This window comes from Peromyscus maniculatus, chromosome 1 (genome assembly GCF_049852395.1).
Source record: "Peromyscus maniculatus bairdii isolate BWxNUB_F1_BW_parent chromosome 1, HU_Pman_BW_mat_3.1, whole genome shotgun sequence".
NCBI classification, from domain to species: domain Eukaryota; kingdom Metazoa; phylum Chordata; class Mammalia; order Rodentia; family Cricetidae; genus Peromyscus; species Peromyscus maniculatus.
The window spans coordinates 90,998,609-91,017,221 of record NC_134852.1 but is presented as its reverse complement, the minus strand read 5'-3'; the positions used below and the strand labels follow the sequence as shown (position 1 = coordinate 91,017,221).

General features: G+C 52.7%; 1 protein-coding gene across 2 annotated transcripts in view; it reads left to right on the top strand.

The window, feature by feature from the left end:
* Anpep (alanyl aminopeptidase, membrane) overlaps window positions 1–13,689 on the top strand; it is a 23,816-nt gene extending 10,127 nt beyond the window's left edge. For both annotated transcript variants that reach the window (XM_076545618.1, XM_076545619.1), the window contains exons 10-21: window positions 83–148; window positions 2,148–2,323; window positions 2,521–2,600; window positions 3,199–3,335; window positions 3,438–3,493; window positions 5,054–5,201; window positions 9,939–10,030; window positions 10,553–10,663; window positions 10,829–10,996; window positions 11,878–12,018; window positions 12,364–12,445; window positions 13,133–13,689. In XM_076545618.1, the coding sequence (XP_076401733.1) occupies window positions 83–148; window positions 2,148–2,323; window positions 2,521–2,600; window positions 3,199–3,335; window positions 3,438–3,493; window positions 5,054–5,201; window positions 9,939–10,030; window positions 10,553–10,663; window positions 10,829–10,996; window positions 11,878–12,018; window positions 12,364–12,445; window positions 13,133–13,285 (1,410 nt within the window). In that variant the 3' untranslated portion in view covers window positions 13,286–13,689. The remainder of the gene's footprint in view (window positions 1–82; window positions 149–2,147; window positions 2,324–2,520; window positions 2,601–3,198; window positions 3,336–3,437; window positions 3,494–5,053; window positions 5,202–9,938; window positions 10,031–10,552; window positions 10,664–10,828; window positions 10,997–11,877; window positions 12,019–12,363; window positions 12,446–13,132) is intronic.
* Window positions 13,690–18,613: the final 4,924 nt, after the last annotated feature.

The window sequence follows — 18,613 nt, the reverse complement described above, 5'->3', positions numbered from 1 at the left end:
TCTGCATGCTGGCTCTCCCCTGGCACAGCCCTCCACAGCTCTGGGGACCACTCAGTCCTTACCAAGATTTGTCGTCCCACAGTCTTATCTCCATGCCTTCCAATACTCGAACACTGTTTATCTGGACCTGTGGAAGCACCTGCAGATAGTGAGTAACCTGCCTTCTCCATTAAGGTCCTAAGGCTCAAAGTCCCTGGGGACAGTGTGTGAGCGACTGTGCCCAGCTTCCCTGTTCACCAGTCCAGGCAAACTGTTGGGGGCCTCAGTGGTTCGTCTATAAGATGGGTGTAAAGATGGCTCCTTAAAGAGGGTGGTTAAGACCCCTGCTCACTGTCCACTTCAGGTTCTTTCTTTCTTTCTTTTTTTTTTTTTTTTTTAAAGATTTATTTATTTATTATGTATACAGCACGTATGACCAGAAGAGGGCACCATGTGGTTGCTGGGAATTGAACTCAGGACCTCTAGAAGAGCAGTCGGTGCTCTTAACCTCTAAGCCATCTCTCCAGCCCAGGTCCTTCCTTCCTTCCTTCCTTCCTTCCTTCCTTCCTTCCTTCCTTCCTTCCTTCCTTCCTTCCTTCCTTCCTTCCTTTTTTAGTGGGTTCTCTCATCTTGTTTCTGAGGCAGGGTCTATCTTTCTTCTTCATGAACAGTCGACTCCCCATCTCACCTTAGGAGTGCTGGGATTACGGGTGCACGCCAATACATTTCGAGACGGGCTTTCTGCTAGCGTTGGCTGTCCTGGAACTTGCCCTGTAGACTAGGCTGGTCTCGAACTCAGAGATCCTCCTGTATTTGCCTCTACAGCATAACCTACTGGCCTACCACACTAGAGCCGGCCCACTTGAGGTTCTTGCTCAGATAGACGCACCATGGTGGACTTCGTGGGGTCCCAGTGCTGAGAACATGAACTTCAGGGCACCTCTGCCCACACTACTACACCTCTGCCCCCTTCCTCTTCCCTACCCTCCTTTTCCTCTGTCTTCTGCCAGAACTTTGGAACCAGCCATTTACCTGGCTCAGCACTGCCAGCTGCCCTGGGCCCCATGCCCCTCCCTTCCTGGCACGTCCCTGCACACACCAGCATCTGGGGTGCAAACTCTGACCCTCCATCCCCTCCCTGCTTCACATTCCGCCCCCACAGCCACATTCCACCCCCACAGCCACCATGCCCCCTGCCTTCCCCAGAGGCGCCTCTCCTCGGGACTGGAGTCCACCCTGCCCATGAGCCCCCACCCCTTTGTCTGCCCCCACCACTTGCCTGGCAGTCTGCTCTGCTGCAGACTTTGCCCACCCCTCCTCGGCCCCACCCACCCCTCCCCATCAGGGCTCCCTCCAGAGACCTAGGGCCCTGTCTTCCTGCCCAGCCACTCCCTGGTTGCTGTTGTGTCCTTCTGGGCCCCAAGGCCATCTCACTGGGGAGTCACAGCTGGGTAGGTTCCAGTGCCCCGCCCCCTCCCCCAGCCTGTCTGTTAACTCTCCCCCCCCACCCCCCCCACCCCGTTCTGGCAGCTGACCAGGTGGTGCACCACCACCAGCTCCTTCCTCCACCACTCGTTTGCCCCCCTTCCCTCTCCTGTCTTCTGTGGCCCCAGACGTCCCCCCCCACCTCAGCTTTCCCTTCTGACAGCCAGTCTTCTGCCCACTTTTCAGGGGTTCACAGTTACTAGCAGATGCCTTTGGCTTTTTGCTGTGACTCAAAAGCAGTGCCCACACATTGACAAATGGTGTAAGAGACTCAAGTGACAGTCACAAGGGCGGTGGCATCCCCATTCCCTCCTCTTGGGGTGCTTTTCCTCCACACCCCACAGTCCTGTTCCTTGCTCCTGCCCGTGACGTTGGGCTCTGCTTTCTCTCTCTCTCTGTTCTTCCCGTCTCTAAACATTCAGAAGGTGCCCTGGCCATGGGCCACAGCTTGGGGGCATACACAGGTGTGCCACCAATGTGGAGTCGGCTAGAGGCCGAGAGGTTCCCCAGCTCACTTAGCACTGGGCAGACAAAGGGAGGCAGAGCTGGATGGGGTCCCATGTCCTCTGCCCCCGCCTGCCCGGCATAGACAGCACCCCAGGCCTAGGCTAGCCACAGTCTGCAGAGGTTGCCTGGGTGGTAGGTGTGGGAGGATTGGCAGCCACACTGTATCCCTCGGACAGGCCGTGGACAACCAGACAGCAATCCAACTCCCAAAATCCGTGCGCGACATCATGGACCGCTGGACCCTACAGATGGGCTTTCCCGTTATCACTGTGGATACCAAAACAGGAGACATCTCCCAGGAACACTTCCTTCTTGACCCCGACGCCATTGTCACCCGCCCCTCACAATTTAAGTGAGCAGATAGGGTCACCAAGGTTTGGGTCCCTGGGAAGGTTGGGCCACAAACAAGGAAGGGGATCATGTAGGATCAGGAGCATGGTGACACTTGGAATCAGTGCTGGGCCATCACTGGGTACCTAAGAGGGGTACCCATGGTATGTCCAAGAGTTGCCCATCATCCCTTACTGGCCTCCGGGTCCCTCACTGCAGCTACTCCTGGATCGTGCCCATTCCGTATCTCAAAAATGGACAGCAGCAGGAGAGTTTCTACTGGCTGGAAACCCAGAAAGGTAATCCAGCCACAGCTTATCTTCTGGCTCTTGGCCCATGTTCTGGGGGGTGGTGGGAAAGCTGAGTGAAGATTCCCTTCATTATTTCCCTCAACAAATGGAGCTGATGACTTTGTTTCCACTTTCCACCTGGCTTCTGTGTGGCCTTGGGCAAGTTAGCATGCCTCTCTGGCCTTCATTTTCTTTTCTATCAAGTTGACTGCATCGGCTCCGTTGAGCTGTGTGAGAATTACAGGCGAGAATTCCCGTAAGATGCTTAGGACAGTGATCGGCAAGTCCAGTGAGCTGCCTCGTATGAACAGGCACTGAGGAATCGAAGGTGAAGGCCAGTCACTCACAGGCGGGAGGAGGAAGGCATGCAATTAGAAACACCCAGGAACCCTCCAACGGTCTAACTGTAGAGTCTGGCTGGGGTGACGGGTGGTCAGCTAGGGATCAGGGGCTCAGTTCCATGCAAAGGCCCCGAAAGTGAACTGTATCACACACAGGGTACCAGAGGAAGTTGGCTAGGCAGGATGGATGCTGAGAGGAGGCCTGGGGTCTTTCATGGTCTTCTGAGTACACTCGACTCAGCCCTGCCCTCGGCCCTTCTCCACAGCCCAGAATGACAACTTCAAGACCCTCGGTGACAGAGAGTGGGTCTTGTTGAACCTTAATGTGACAGGCTATTACCAGGTCAACTACGATGCAGGCAACTGGGAGAAGATTCAGAGGCAGCTGCAGGATGACCTTTCTGTGGGTATCCCTCCTGCCCTGTCCCCCATGGTATGATGGGCCATCAGACTGCAAGGTCTGTCCCCTCTTGTCAGCCCAAAGTCACACTGTTTCCCTTTCTAGGCTATCCCTGTCATCAATCGTGCGCAGATTATCTACGACTCCTTCAACCTGGCCAGGTGAGTGCCCTCCTGGCTGAACACAGAAGCCTGTGACTAATGGTGACTCGCCCTGGGTCTCCCCTGCTGTCCTAGGTGCCCGCCAGGTGCTGTGCCAGGGGCTCCCAGAGCAGCTTCCTGGGGTCCTCACCTGGCCATGTCACAGAGAAGGACTCTGACAGTGTAAGAATACCTTACTCCAAGTGTCGTGGCAGAGCCGGGCGGCGGCAGCGCACGCTTTTAATCCCAGCACTTGGGAGGCAGAGGCAGGTGGATCTCTGTGAGTTCGAGGCCAGCCTAGTCTACAGAGCGAGATCCAGGACAGCACCAAGCTACACAGAGAAAAACTCTGTCTGGGAGAAACCAAAAAAAAAAAAAAATCCAAATGTCACAGCAGCCGCCACACACACAGGCCTGTCCTGCTCTATCTTCCACTTTTCCCCACAGCCCCAGCTTTCTCGAATGCTGTGGGTACACAAGTGTGTTTGCACACCAGACCTATGTTTGGTGTTTAAAAAGAAAAAATCTAGGATGAAAAGGACAGAAGAGACAGAGCTTGGGCACAATGATGCTTACGGAACACCTACTGTGTTCATGTTGAGACGCCGAGCTCTTGACGGGAGTGACATTCCCCAGAGACATCCGTGGACCAAATGCCCACCGATGGCCTAAGCCAGAAGAGGGAGGAAAGGTCCAGTCAGAAGTGCTTAGTCCGGAGTCAGCAAAGTGCTTGTCACCCAGCATGGGGACAACCGAGTTCAGATTACCTGAGCCCATAAAAGCCTGGTGCAGCAAAGTATGATAGCAGCGTACTATAACCCTAACACTAGTGGGGAGAGGCAGATACCTGAGCTCATTGACCAGCCAGCCTCATGGACTCCATGAGCGCCAGGTTCAGTCAGAGACCCGTGTCTCAAAAACTAAGATGGAGAGTGATGGGGAAAGACGCACACCCAGTGCTGGCCTCAACTTCCCCATTCATAGATAACATTCACATATACCTGCAAGCACACGTGCGCACATCCACAGGAACACACACACACACACACACACACACACACACACACACACACACACGTAATACACACAAATAAAGACAAAAACAAAGAAAAGTTCAGCAGACTTGAGAGCATGGAGCTCCAAGCTGGGTCTCTTTTGAATTGTGTAGCTTTGGGGGAAATCAGTATATATCTCACCACGTGTGATGGTGCACGCCTTTAATCCCAGTATTTGGGAGGTAGGGGCATCTCTGAGTTCAAGGTCAGCGTGGCCTACATAATGAGTTCCAAGACAGCCAGGGCTAGTGAAAAGACCCTGTCTCAAAACAGAAACAAAAAGACGGAAATGATCAATGGTAAAAACTAAATAAAATGAGGATAACTGGCAGGAAACCATGACTGGCAGTAGGTTGAGGGGGGCTCCATGGATGACAGCACAGAGCACCCATGTCACTCTCCCATGGAAAATATGCAGGCGTCAGGGGACCCAGGCTTGGGTGTGTCCGTGAGAGCCTGGGCTGGGGTCCCCAGGGTGTAGCTGGGTTGGGTGGGTGCTGACCTCAGCCCTCCTGTCTGTCTCTAGTGCTCGAAAGATACCCATCACTCTGGCGCTGAACAACACTCTCTTCCTGAACAAAGAAACGGAGTACATGCCCTGGGAGGCCGCCCTGAGCAGCCTTAACTACTTCAAGCTCATGTTCGATCGCTCCGAGGTCTATGGCCCCATGATGGTGAGTTGCTGACTTCCCCGTGTCTGGGTCCCACCACTGGGAAGTCAATAGGTGCACTGCCTGTCCAGGCTCTTTCAAGAAAATACTCTTGGGGAGGATGACAGAGTAGAGGGATCTGTTGTTGGTATCTTACTCCTTCGGGGGGGCCCCCCCCCGCCACTCAGCTCTCAAATAAATCACACAGAGGCTTACTTTTAATTAGTAATGCCCGGCCTTAGCTTGGCTTAGTTTCTAGCCAGCTTTTCTTATCTTAAATTATCCTGTCTACCCTTTGCCTCTGGGCTTTTCCCGTTCTCTTACTTCTGTGAATCTTACTCTTACTCTGTGGCTCGCTGTGTAGCTGGGTGGCTGGCTCCTGGATCCTCTGGCTGCTAGATCTCCTCACTCCTCCATCTCTCTTTGCCAGCTCCACCTGTCCTTTCTCCTGCCTTGCTATTGGCCTTTCAGTTCTTTATTAGACCATCAGGTGTTTAGACAGACACAGTAACACAGCTTCACAGAGTTAAACAAATGCAACATAAACAAAAGCAACACACTTAAAATAATATTCTACTACAGGGATCTAGAAAGAGCAGGCAGAGAGGAGGTTAGGAGAATGGATACTTCCCCTTGCCTCCCAAAATAAAGACAAGATTCCTAGCGAAATCTGCCCATTGGGAACACGGGAAATCAATGCTGTGGGGAGGCCCAGAGAGGACATTGCGCTGGAAGGCTGAAGGCCTAGCTTACCAGCCGTGTGCCTTAGGCGGCTGTTCCCGGCAGCACCGCTCTCTGCTGAGGTGTGGAGCTGGCCACCACAGCCCAGCCTCCCAGGCGGCTGTCAGGCACTGGTCTTGCAGGCTTTGACATGTTCATAGCATGGCTTAGACATGTGAAGCTCCCACTGGAGAGACCAGAGATGGTGGTAGGAGCTGGCTCAGAATGAAGCCACACCCGTGCATCCTTCATAAAAGGGCAAACATCAAAGAAATACTTATGTGACCCATAGCTGGGACTGGCTGAGTTACACTGCAGCGCGCATTTGGTGGAATGTTCGTAGCTCTGTAGACCACATTTAAGAGAGTTTTGTTGTTGGGATTTGATGTGTGTGTGTGTATGTGTGTGTAGGCCAGAACCATTTTGGCTAGCCTGACTGGCCAGCATCTGTGTCTGGCCACTCTAGAGCTGTGCTTATATGGGTTTTGGGGATTTGAATTCAAGTCTTCATGCTCAGGCAGCAAGCACACCCTCTATCTTATTTTTTGAGCTCACTGACCCTGGAGCCCACCATTTCAGCTAGGCTGGTCAGGAACCCCCGGGGACCCTCATGTCACCAGCTCCAGGTACTGCTGATGTGTTTGGTTGATGTGTCTTTGTGCATTAGTGAGGTGTGTGTGTGTGTGTGTGTTCTGGGAAATCAACTCAACATGTTTGCATAGCAAACCCTTGATTCACAGAACAATCTCCCTAGGCCCGTTTTTTTTTGGTTGTTTTTTGTTTTGTTGTTGTTTTGTTTTTTATTTGTTCCTTTCTTTAGATAGTCTTTGTAGGTTGACCTGGAACTCTTTAGAAATTTTTTTTTTTTTTTTTTTGGTTTTTCGAGACAGGGTTTCTCTGTGTAGCTTTGCGCCTTTCCTGAAACTCACTTGGTAGCCCAGGCTGGCCTCGAACTCACAAAGATCCGCCTGCCTCTGCCTCCCGAGTGCTGGGATTAAAGGCGTGCGCCACCACCGCCCGGCTTAGAAATTTTTTTATTTTTAATTTTTTGTGTGTATGGGTGTTTCGCCTATACCTATGTTTGCACACCATGTGTGTGCCTGGTGCTTGAGGAGACCAAAAGAAGGTCTTGGGGCTTTGGGTCCCCTGGAACTACATTTACAGATGGTTACGAGCCAACATGTGGGTGCTGAGAACCATATCTGGGTCCTGTGGAAGAGCAGCAGGTGCTCTTAACCCCTGAGCCATCTTTTTTCTTTTTGAATTAAATTTAAAAGTAACCCACTATCAGCATAGGACAGCAAATGCATATTTTGGTAAACAAACTTGCCCAGGATCCTTGCTTGCCCAGGATCCGCTCAGGCTGGTATTGTAGTGACATCACAATACCAGCATTCAGCATACCCCTGGTGTCCATATTCCCTTCGGAGCCAGCTGGAGTGCTGTGTTGGCACCTGGGTTACCCTGTCTAGAAAGGCTTCGTGGACTGCTCCCACAGGAGGGCTTGTGTGTGTCCTGGAGTCTTCTGACGCTTCCAGGACTGTCATAGCCCAGGCTATGCGCAAGGTCCTGATCTTTCTGCTTGAGCTGCGCTCTGCTTCCCAAGTCCCGGGGCTCCCTTACCTATTTTCTCTCAGGGTGTCCATATTCTGAGAGTTTGGAGGAAGGATCTGTGCGGGTGGGTTTTCTCAGGCAAGCTGTCAGGAATGTCTTTTATTTTGCTGTCACACTGGACTGATTTGGAAGTTTCTGAATTGGAAATCATTCCTCAGAATATCTCAGGTCTTGACCTGTTGACACCAGGATTCACATGCTGCAGTTGAAAAGCCCAGAGCTTTTGTCATTTCCAGTTCTTGGGACGTAACCAGTTCCCCTTCCTGGAAACTTCTGGGCTCTTGTAGCTGCAGTCCTGGTGGACCAGGGTTTTCTCAGTGTGGACGTAGATGTGCTGTGTCAGAGCTATTGTATTGTCCCTCTGAAATTCTCCCGTCTGTTGTCCATTTCATGTCTTTCTGGAAGTCTGAGTGACTCCACTTCTTTCTCTTGTTTGGGCCTGGTTTTTACGTCCCTCCCAGTTTCCAGCTCGGTGAGTCTCCGCTCTCCCCCAGGGCGGGTCCCCTCAGTGTTTGCCCCTCACCTACAGGATGTTTCTATTCTTCCCTCTGGTCCTCTACGGTGTCTTCTCTCTTGAGGGTAGTTATTACAGGGCTTTTGAAGTCTCCTTTTTCCCTCTGTTGACTTTTCCTCCGAAGTTTCTATTTGTTTTGGTCTCCTGTCAAGTTGGAGGCTGAGAGGCCTTTTTGGATTTGAGAGTGAGGCAATAAACAGTGACCCGAAGCCATACCGGAATTGGAATGGAACAGATGAGCTAGACCCACAAAAGGGCGTGGTGGTGAGTGCTGGTGGTGCCTTACCCCAGCACTCAGAGGACAGAGGTAGGAGGATCTCGGAGTGTGGGCTCAGCCTAGTCTACATAGCGAGTTTCTGGCTAGCCAGGGCTACATAGTGAGACCGCACCTCAATGTCGATGATGGCGACACAAAGGGATTGGAAACTCCATGGGGAGGTGGAGTTTGTCACCTGTAGATCTCACCGTGGGAAGACCTGGTGGCCAAATAATTCTTCACTGGAGACCCTCAAAAATTAGGGGCTTGGGAGGCTGGGGTGTGGCTTAGTGACAGAGTATGTGCACAGCCTTGACTCTGACACAAAAACCAAGAGAAAGAACTAAACGTAATTAGATATTTCTATCAAACTGTCAAAGAACAGGAGTTAAGCCGGGCGTTGGTGGCGCACGCCTTTAATCCCAGCACTCGGGAGGCAGAGCCTGGCGGATCTCTGTGAGTTCGAGGCCAGCCTGGGCTACCAAGTGAGTTCCAGGAAAGGCGCAAAGCTACACAGAGAAACCCTGTCTCGAAAAACCAAAAAAAAAAAAAAAAGAACAGGAGTTAACAAAAAAGGAAGGAAGGACAGAGGAGAGAAAAGGAAATCAAATGAATATCCATAGGTCCTGGACATCCTCTTAAGATCGTCTGTTGTCTCTGGCATGGGCCTCTGTTGTGTGTAATGAAGCTGGCAGTGCCCACTCATGGGGGTCAGGGTGGGAACTGATGGAAACCTCCTCCTCTGACCTCCTTGTAACCCTTCTCTGTGTGTAGTGACCAGCACCCCCAGCCTCTCTGGGCTAGCACCTCCTGTGAATGAGGCCAGCTGCCACTGGATAGAGGGGCCAGGCTGGCGTTTGACCTACAGATGTGGATTCCAGCCTCTACTCACAGCCCTAGCCTTCCCCATGCCCTTTAATTTTGAGCCTCATTACAGCAAGTCCTTCTTTTCTTCCTTCCTTCCTCTTCTTCTTTCTTTCTTTGGTTTTGTTTTTTTTATCCACCTGCCTCTGCTTCCTGAGTGTTGGGACTATAGGTGTGCGTGCGCCGCCGCCGCCGCCGCCGCCGCCGCCGCCACCACCACCACCACCACCACCACCACCACCACCATCTGGCTAGCAAGTCCTTTTCTGTACATCCTTGATCTCCGCCAGGCTGGGCCTATCTCCCTCTTCACCTCCCAGCTGCCCTATGGTGACCTCACAGCCACCACTATCTCTCCCGCAAGAACCAAGAGGCTCTTGGGGAGGGGAGAGTCGATTCCTTTTACCATTGGATAATGGCTTCAGTTTGTCACAAAGGTCCGTCAGTCCAGAATCTGCAATGTGGTTGGTAAAAAGAACAGCACACAGAATTAGCACAAGCTAAGAAAGGAAGGCGAGAATAAGAGGGGGTGAACTTGCCAGTTTGAAAATCATAGTTTGGGTCCATCCTCTGTGTTTGCTTACCCGTGTTTCCTAAATTTCTCACAATGAGATCAGGAGGGGAGACCTGGCATCACAGTCAGAAACAATGCTGGGTGGACAGGCGGGTTAGGGTTGACTCTGGCTTTGAGGAGAAAGAACACCATTCAGTCATCTGAAACCTAGACTCCAGGTGCTGGCCTTGGGCAGGTCGACTTGGGTCCTTGACACAATTCCTACATTTTTTTCCCCAGAGTTACCTGAAGAAGCAAGTCCAGCCCCTCTTCAATCACTTCGAAATTCAAACCCAAAACTGGACCGTTCGCCCATCAACACTGATGGAACAGTAAGTGTGACCTTTGTGAGTTTGGAGGTCCCCGACCCGAGAGCTGCAAGTTTTCTCCTCTGGAACCTTCCAAGTCTGACCACCAGCCGGGGAGAGAGCCCACCTAGGAGCAGGGGGCTCCCTGGAGGATCCACCTGGCCTGTGCGCTCTCCTGGCTTCTTTTGGGTTTTGTGGATTTCTTTGCCACAGGGTCTTATGTAGCCCAGGCTGGCCTGGAACTTTTGATCCTCCTGCCTCAGCCTCTTAAGTGGTAGAATTACAGGCATGCACTACCACACTCGGTTTATACAGTGTGGGGGTTAAACCCAGGGCTTCCTGAATGCTACAAACATCTCCAACTGAGCTACATCCCCAGCCCTGGTGTCATTACCAAAGAAAGACTCAAACTGACAGCCTGAGGCTGTCTGGGGAACCAAGAAATCACAGGCAGGAAGAAAACAGGAAAAGCCCCAAAGTGTTGAGGGGACAGTCTTGGTGGGAGTCTGGGCAGGATGTGCTAATCACATGTCGCCCCTGGGACAGGTACAATGAAGTTAACGCCATCAGCACTGCCTGTTCCAGTGGTATCAGAGAGTGTAAGGAACTGGTTTCTGACCTTTATAGAAAGTGGATGAACAACCCTGATAATAACCCGTGAGTGCTCCCCTGTTCCCCTGCTCCCCTGCTCCCCTGTTCCCCTGTTCCTCCCCCGCCGGTCCTCATCAGCCCCTTGGACTAAGTGGAGCCCCAGGCCAGTCACTGGCAGCTCCTGGCTCCCCGGTCTCCACTGATCCTCTGCTCCTGACTCCCCTACACCAGGATCCACCCCAACCTTCGCTCTACTGTCTACTGCAACGCCATTTCCTTCGGCGGTGAGGAGGAGTGGAACTTTGCCTGGGAACAGTTCCGGAACGCCACTCTGGTAAACGAGGCAGACAAGCTCCGAGCGGCCCTGGCCTGTAGCAAAGACGTGTGGATTTTGAACAGGTGAGGACCTGGCCCCACCCCACAGACCCAGCCGAGCCTCCATGCCCCTCTTCCTCCAGCCTTGTGCTGGTTGGTGAGGACAGAGAAGCTCAGAGACAAAACAATTACTTGCCAAAAGACCACGGGCTTAGTAAGTGACTGAGCCAAGACTGGAATACAGGGTCAGGGGCAGATCCTTAATTATTAACTGCTGTGGGTCTCCTTCACCCGCGTGAGGTCTCGCCCACTCTGGTAGCCCTTTCAGAGGCCAGACCTACCAAGTTCCAGAGACTGCTGCTAGAGATTGTTCCTGACCCCACAGGACATCCATGACCCCTAAACCATGAGAATCACGTTCTTTGCTCCATCAGTGTTAGTGACAAACAGTTCAGCTGAGTCTCCTTTACAGTCTAAGTGAGGAGCGGCCACCTTACCTGGTGTGAGGGCTAAGATGGCTGGAACTCAGCCGGGCAGTGGTGGCGCATGCCTTTAATCCCAGCACTCAGGAGGCAGAGCCAGGTGGATCTCTGTGAGTTCAAGGCCAGCCAGGTCTACAGAGCGAGATCTAGGACAGGCACCAAAACTACACTGAGAAATCATGACTCGAAAAACAAAAACAAAACAAAAAGATGGCTGGAACTCTTTCCTTCCTTGATGTGTTCTCAGAAAGTTGCATGGTAGTACACACTTGCATGGTCAGTGATCCTGTGACCCTGTCTGTGTAGGTGACTCGGTTTCTCACCTGCAGAGGGGAGGTAGTACCTGGGTGCCCCACAGCTCTTCACATGTCAAAGGCATGTTGAGCCATGCAAGAGGCGGTGATTGAGAGACATCAGGCTCCCAACCCTGTATCACGGGACTACAGTCCTCACGTGGTCCCTACCCTTGCCTCCTGCCCACAGGTACCTGAGTTACACTCTGAATTCCAACTACATCCGGAGGCAGGACGCCACCTCCACCATCATCAGCATTGCCAGCAATGTGGCTGGGCAACCTCTGGTTTGGGACTTTGTCCGAAGCAACTGGAAGAAACTCTTTGAGGAGTGAGTCCTGTTGGGGTGTTGGACTATCACAGGCCGAGGCTGGGGGTGCTGGGGCGACCCGTACACCTCCCCGCCCCCAGGCTGGCCTTCCCCACTTGGAAAGAAAGCTGTAGCCAGAAGAAAAATCTCCCACAAGGGACAAGGAGTCAGGGACCTACAGCCTGAGCTGTGTTCAAGACTTGCCTTCTGCATGTCCTGGCAGGCTCTCTTTGGGATCTTGGTCTGTCTCCTCATGTCTCCCTCAAAATGGTTGTAGAATTCTATAGTTCCCCGACACCCGCAGAGAAGGTCCCTGGGGTCTCTGCCCCCTCCGCTGCTCACTCTGTCCTTCCCCCGACCCCGCAGTTTCGGAGGAGGCTCGTTCTCCTTTGCCAATCTCATCCAGGGGGTGACGCGGCGCTTCTCCTCTGAATTCGAGCTGCAGCAGGTAAGAACCAGATCTCTCCTAGCCCCAGAGGCCCTGTCTAGCGTTGCTTTTCTGGTCACACATCCTGGGCAAGCTCTGCCAGCGAGAGGTAGCTCAGCCTGAGTTCTAACGGTTCTTTCACAGATTCCTTAAGAGTCTGTGTGCGCAAAATCATGTTGTGCGTGAATTGCAATAGTCTTCTACGCCATTTTATTGTTTGGCAGCGATGAGGTTGGAATCCAGGGCCTCTGATCCGTGCTTAGCAAGCTCTCTGCTCCTGAGCCACACCCCACCCCCACCCCCCTTCCTTTTAAAAAAGCTACCAAGGCATCGAAGCCACTGGATCCTTTGAGGTTCAGGAATTTCCACAGTCCTTGCTCCCATGTGGCACCTGTTTCATTTACTCATTACTGGGCCGAGATACTTCAGCTGAAACTCAGGGCTCACTCATTGAAATAATTGCACAACCAAGCCCAATACCCTCCGAGCAGATTCCACCTGGGGCTGTGATTTCACAACTTCTGGGTAGATGAGTACTTGGCCCCAAGACATGGTGAGGGGGTTCATCGTCTTATGCAGGGAACAAGATATGGTCTCCACGCCCAGGGACCTGTGAGTGGGGTGAGAGGCTGCAGGCTGGAAGCCCCCCCTCTTCTCAGGGCTGAGTTGGAGAGCCAGCCCAGCCCTGACACTTGGTATTCCTGGCAGCTGGAACAGTTCAAGGCGGATAACCTAGAGACCGGCTTTGGCTCGGCCACTCGGGCTCTGGAGCAAGCTCTGGAGAAGACGAAAGCCAACATTAAGTGGGTGAAGGAGAACAAGGAGGCCGTCCTCGAGTGGTTCACACAGAACAGCCAGTAGACCCTGGTCCTGAGAGCCACTTGGCCCCACGTGACACCGATGACAGTCTCGGCAGCCTGTGCAGGGTCCCTGTCCTCAGAGCTCCAGACACCGGCATCCTACCCTCAAGGACCCCGTGAGCCAGCCTAGCCCCTACCTGCCAGGCTTCTCTGGCAAACACCCCACCCCAGCCCCTGCCCCTCATGCCAACTCTGCCCCAGGCCCAGGCCTCTGGGGCTGATCTCAGGGAAGCCCAGCTCTGAGGCCAGATTAAGAAGATTTTACTGGACAAAGGACACCCCGGATAGAGTCACCCTGCACACTTTACCACTGTCCCCCACAAGACCCAGAACCAAAGAATCAACAGGGCACAAGATCTATATATATTTTTAAGAGAAAATGTAAATAAAGAATTTCTAAAATGAGCTTCCAGACTTGCCACTCAGCGGGAACATGAGATTAATACGACGCCTGTGGAGGGTGGAGAGGGGAGCTGGGGGCCATGGTGGAGGTCTAGCAGGGGGTGGGGGGTTGGGGGGGTGGGGGTGGAGGAAGGAGTATGCTTCCTTGCCCCATACAGCCCCAGGCTGCAAGTTCACTGCAGCCCGAGTCCAAGGACAGGTTTTCAGGGTTGGGTGCTGAGGAACCTCTCAGAGGATGTGATTCGGGGTGGGGGGGAGGGGGGTGGGGGAGATAGGATATGTTGGCTCCCACCGGGTCCACCCTACCAAATCTCAAGGGGGCATAGTGCTGGCTGTGGCCCTCATATCATGTCAAAGAGACACTGGGCACCTGGGACAGTGAGGGAAGGTTAGTACTGTAGCGAACCCGACCTTAAATGCTGCGTTATGACTTAGGGCATGTACCTCCTCTCCAGGCTCCAAGGTGAATTTTCCAGGGGGCAGAATGGTCGGGCTGCGGGTTAGAGGCAAGCAGGCCACTGGGTGAGGAGAGCTTGGGAGGACTTGAGTGGAGAGTGGTTAGTGCTGAGGACCAGCCGGATAAATACTGACCCCCCCCCCCCCCGGGGCCAGCAGAGGAGGCACAAAAGCCCACAGTTCTGTTGGTCCCGCACCAGGTTGGGCCGCCTGCCTCCATTTGCAAATTAAAAGGACAAGCAAGCTAGGCACAGTGGCCCACTCCTGTTCCTGGAAGACAGAGGCAGAAGGACCAGGAGCTGGAGACCAGCCGAGGGAAACCCTATTTGAGGAGGGAGGGAGGGAGTTAAACATAATAAGCACTCTGGGAAGTACAGGTAAAGGGGGCCAGTGCCTCCCAAGCCCACCTCTGTCTCAAGCTTTAGGAGTAAATGAATTAACAGAATCGCGGCAGCCGGCAGGGGGAAGCCATTCATAATTAAGTCGTCTTAGTCTAGGCATGGTCTGGGGATCACTGCCTCTTCTGGGTTCAAGACGACCCAAGAAGTCCTTTTTGCTTGGGAGGAACGAGCTGGTTCCGTGTAAGGACGGATCCCCTCGTGGGCTGATTGTCTTTGAGGCTCCCGCCACCCGTGACTGCGGGATTAGGGCAGTGACTGGATACTCTGTGGTATCTTCTCAGGGGTTGGGGGTGGGATGGACATTGTAAAAGGCCGGGGGTACGATGCCTGATACTGTACTTTCAGCCTTGAAGAGAGATGAGATCGTTCAGACATCCCCTGATCTGAGATGCTTCAGTGACGAATATGCCTGTGGGCAGAGTCCAGTCCCTCACGCCACGGCTCGTGTGGAGGAGGACAACTGTGTGGAGTCCGTTCTCTCCTTCCACCTTGACTTGGGTTCCAGGGGTCAAACTCGGGTCATTAGGTTTACAAGGCCCCTGAGCCATCTCACTGTCCCCCAGCTCTTTTATTTGTATCTGGGTGTGCACATCTGTGTGTGCACGTCCTTGTGTATCCCCAGATGTGTGTGAAGGCCAGAGGTGGCCTTCCTCTATCACTACCCACCTACTTACTTATTTACTTAAGTTTTTTGTTTTTGTTTTTGTTTTTTTTTTTTTTTTTGAGACAGGGTTTCTCTGTATAACAGCTCTAGCTGTCCTGGAACTCACTCTGTAGACCAGACTGGCCTCGAACTCACAGAGATCCACCTGCCTCTGCCTCCCGAGTGCCGGGATCAAAGGTGTGCACCACCACCGCCCGGCTATTTATTCATTTTTTTTTATGAGACCGAGTCTCTTACTGAACTCAGAGCTCGTCTGCTGAGCCCGGCAAACCCTCCTGTCTCCCCCTCCCAGAGCCGGGGCTATTGGTTTGCACCACAGCTTTATACATGGGTGCCGAGTCACGTGCTGAACCTGGATCCTCACGTTTACGTGACAAGTACTTTACTGACTGAGCCCTGGTCTCATAGCTTAAGAGAAAGGAGACAGACAGAGAAGGCAGGCAGGGCTATCAGGCTCTTATTCTTTTGTTACTGTGGGCCCAAGTGAGGAGTCCGTTCTTTTCAGTAAAAAAATTTTTTTTTCCAGCCTGGTTGTAGGAAGCTCTTGCAGCCTCAGCCCTACCAGGTCCTGCTGGATAGTCTCAAGGGAAAAAAAGGTGACTGACAGCGATGGGGATCTTGGGACATCACTTATCACCCACAAACGTTACTTCCCAACAGGAATCATTTTTCAAACATTAATAATTATTTTATAGACCAGGCTAGCCTTGAACTCACAGAAATCTGCCTGCCTTTGCTTCCTGAGTGCTGGAATTAAATGCATGTGTCATCAGGCACACCCCAGGGGAGTTTTTCCTTAAGAAGAGGTTTCTATGTCAGGACGCAGGACGGCCCCAAGGGGCGAGTCAGAATATTAACAGGTGTGTGTACATGTATACACGTGTGCACATGGGTATCCGTGTGTGTGTGTGTGTGTGTGTGTGTGTGTGTGTGTGTGTGTGTAGGCCAGAAGTCCACAGTGAGTGTTCTCCATCTGATGTGGGTATCTGAAGTCAGTAGTCTTCCGGTCTGAGTGGCAGGCAATCTCTCTGGCTTTTGGTTTGACTTCTGGACACAGGGGCAGGAGGAACAGGCGTTCAAGGTCATTCTTAGCTACACAGCAAGTACCACCATCCCTAGCCTCATCTGGCTCCAAGCAGCCCTCCTTCCCAAGTGAGAAGGGGGTGGTCAGGTACTGGGGCGGGCCCTCCCACTTCCCCCCTTCTGTCTGCATATCAAAGGGTGAGGAGGGCAAGCTCCTGTGGCCTGCCTTGGTGAGGGGCCCTGCCGGAGGCTCCCTGGGCTGCCCTAGATTAAATGTCCGGGCTCCTTCTCTCTGCACCAACCCTTCCTGTCGCCAGTACCCAGCAGCCATGGCTGGCACTTGACCTTCTGGCATGCAGCTGGGGGAGGGGTTAGTCTCACCATTTTGGGACCCTGTGGATATCACAGGGGAGAATTGGCTTACCAGGGAGAAATCTACCAGCACCCTCTCTTTCTTAGCTGCTGCTAAATGATCATAGACTATCTTAATCTCGGTGTTTTGTTTTGGTTTTGATGTTTTCAGTGCTGTGGGTCACACCAAATGCATGCTAGGCACATGCTGCACTGTGAAGCTACATAGCCACACCCATCTCAGCTTTACAGATAAGGAAGCTGAGGCCTGAGAGCTTAAGTCAGGACGCTGGCATAGGAGCTGGCCTCTGACTCAGTCGTCACAAGTTAGTGGTAACCTATCCTTTACTTGGAGCCGAGCTAGAGTCTGTGACACCCACATTTACAAGCTCCTGTTCCCTGTCTCCTTAAAATGCTGGCATTCATAAGGCTCTGTGTGGCTGGAAGATGCCAGTCCCCCGAGATGCAGTCCAGATACCCAGAGCCAAAAGCCTGCCCACGGGAGCTTAGTCAAGGCTCCAGAGCAGAAACTGACCAGGCTGTAGGCTGCCAACTGCCTGTCCAGCCTCTGTCTGCCAGGGGATGGACTCCTCATTGCCACCAGGGATGAGGATGCTTCCTGTGGATAGCAGCAGCCCCAGTGGTCTCAGAATAGCATCTGAAGATGAGGGATGAACCTAGCTCGGTTAACCTTTATGCAGCCTTGATTCCGAGCCAAGCATGCCCACTCATCCAAGCCTCAATTGCCTGCATGCAGAGCCAGTATGCCTCTGTATCGTAAGGCCGTTAGAAGTCTTAGGTGAGTACTCAGGCAGTGTTTAGTCTCCTAAAGATGCTAAAAGGGTCCCCAGTCATCCCAATGTCACCATTCTCCCTGCTTTAAGAGAGACTGCTTGTGGCAGTCTGCATGAGACTCAAAGACGAGGGATGGGGAGAGGGGACAGCTTTGAGAGGCAGGACTGAGCCCGCCTGCTTCTAGGGGACACAAAGAGGCAGGAGTTACTTGAGCTGGCTTTTGCTATTCCAGAAGCATCATCAGGTTGTCCAGGAAACTCCAGCCAGGTGACTGGTTGGGTTGACTGAGGGGCATGGTCCCCATAGGTGGTGGCCATCAAGGAACACATGGAAGGGACCTGGGGACAGAGGCTGTCAAACTCCAGAGGATGCTCATTTCCAGTTGCAACTGGTAGGTGGGTCTCCTCTCCCCACCCCCACCCTGTGGGCCCCCGATGCTGAGGACTACGGCAGGGATGATCTCTCTGTGTCCCTTTGGGAGCTCATCCTGGCAAGTGTGAATCATAGGAAGCTTTGGCACTTGTCTGGTTCTGTCTTGGGGCCAGTCTAGGGGAACAGGCACCCAGACCTGTGTCCTTTTGGGAAGGAGGGGGCAGCATCCTGGAGTCAGGGGTGTGATGCCCACACCAAGCTGGGAGCTATGGGAAGTTGCTTTCTGCCCTAGATCTCTTTCCTCAACTGGAAAATAAAGGTGCAAGGAAGAACTATCGTGTCCAATCCTGTCTGGACCTCAAAGTCCCTCTCTAAGTGGGACACTGTGCCCTGGTGGCTCAATAAATACTCAATTGAGTTTGGGAGTCACCTGACTGGGTCATGGGTGCTGTGACCCTATTCAGCTACTGCATTTCTTGAGCAGCTATCCTGTGTATAGGAACCCTGAGGGGCAGGTGGGGTCTGTTATGATCTTCACTGCACACTGGGAGGAACAGACTCAAAGGAGTTTCATAGCTCACCCACAGTTACTCAGCAGGGAAGAGCTGAGTGTAGTGTACACTAAAGTAAGTGGGGCCTGTGTGTGAGTGTGCTTGTGTGTGTGCATACATGTGTATGTGTGTGTGTGTGTGTGCTGTAACTTTTCTCATCTTTCCAGAATTAGTGACAGTCCTTAAGGTCTATTAGGCCCCAAAGTTGGAACTAGACTACTTCTAAGAGATGAGAGAGAGGAAAAAAAAATAGACCTTTAATAATCATCTAAGCCAGCTCTTCCTTTAGGAGAGGGGGAAACTGAGGCTCAGAG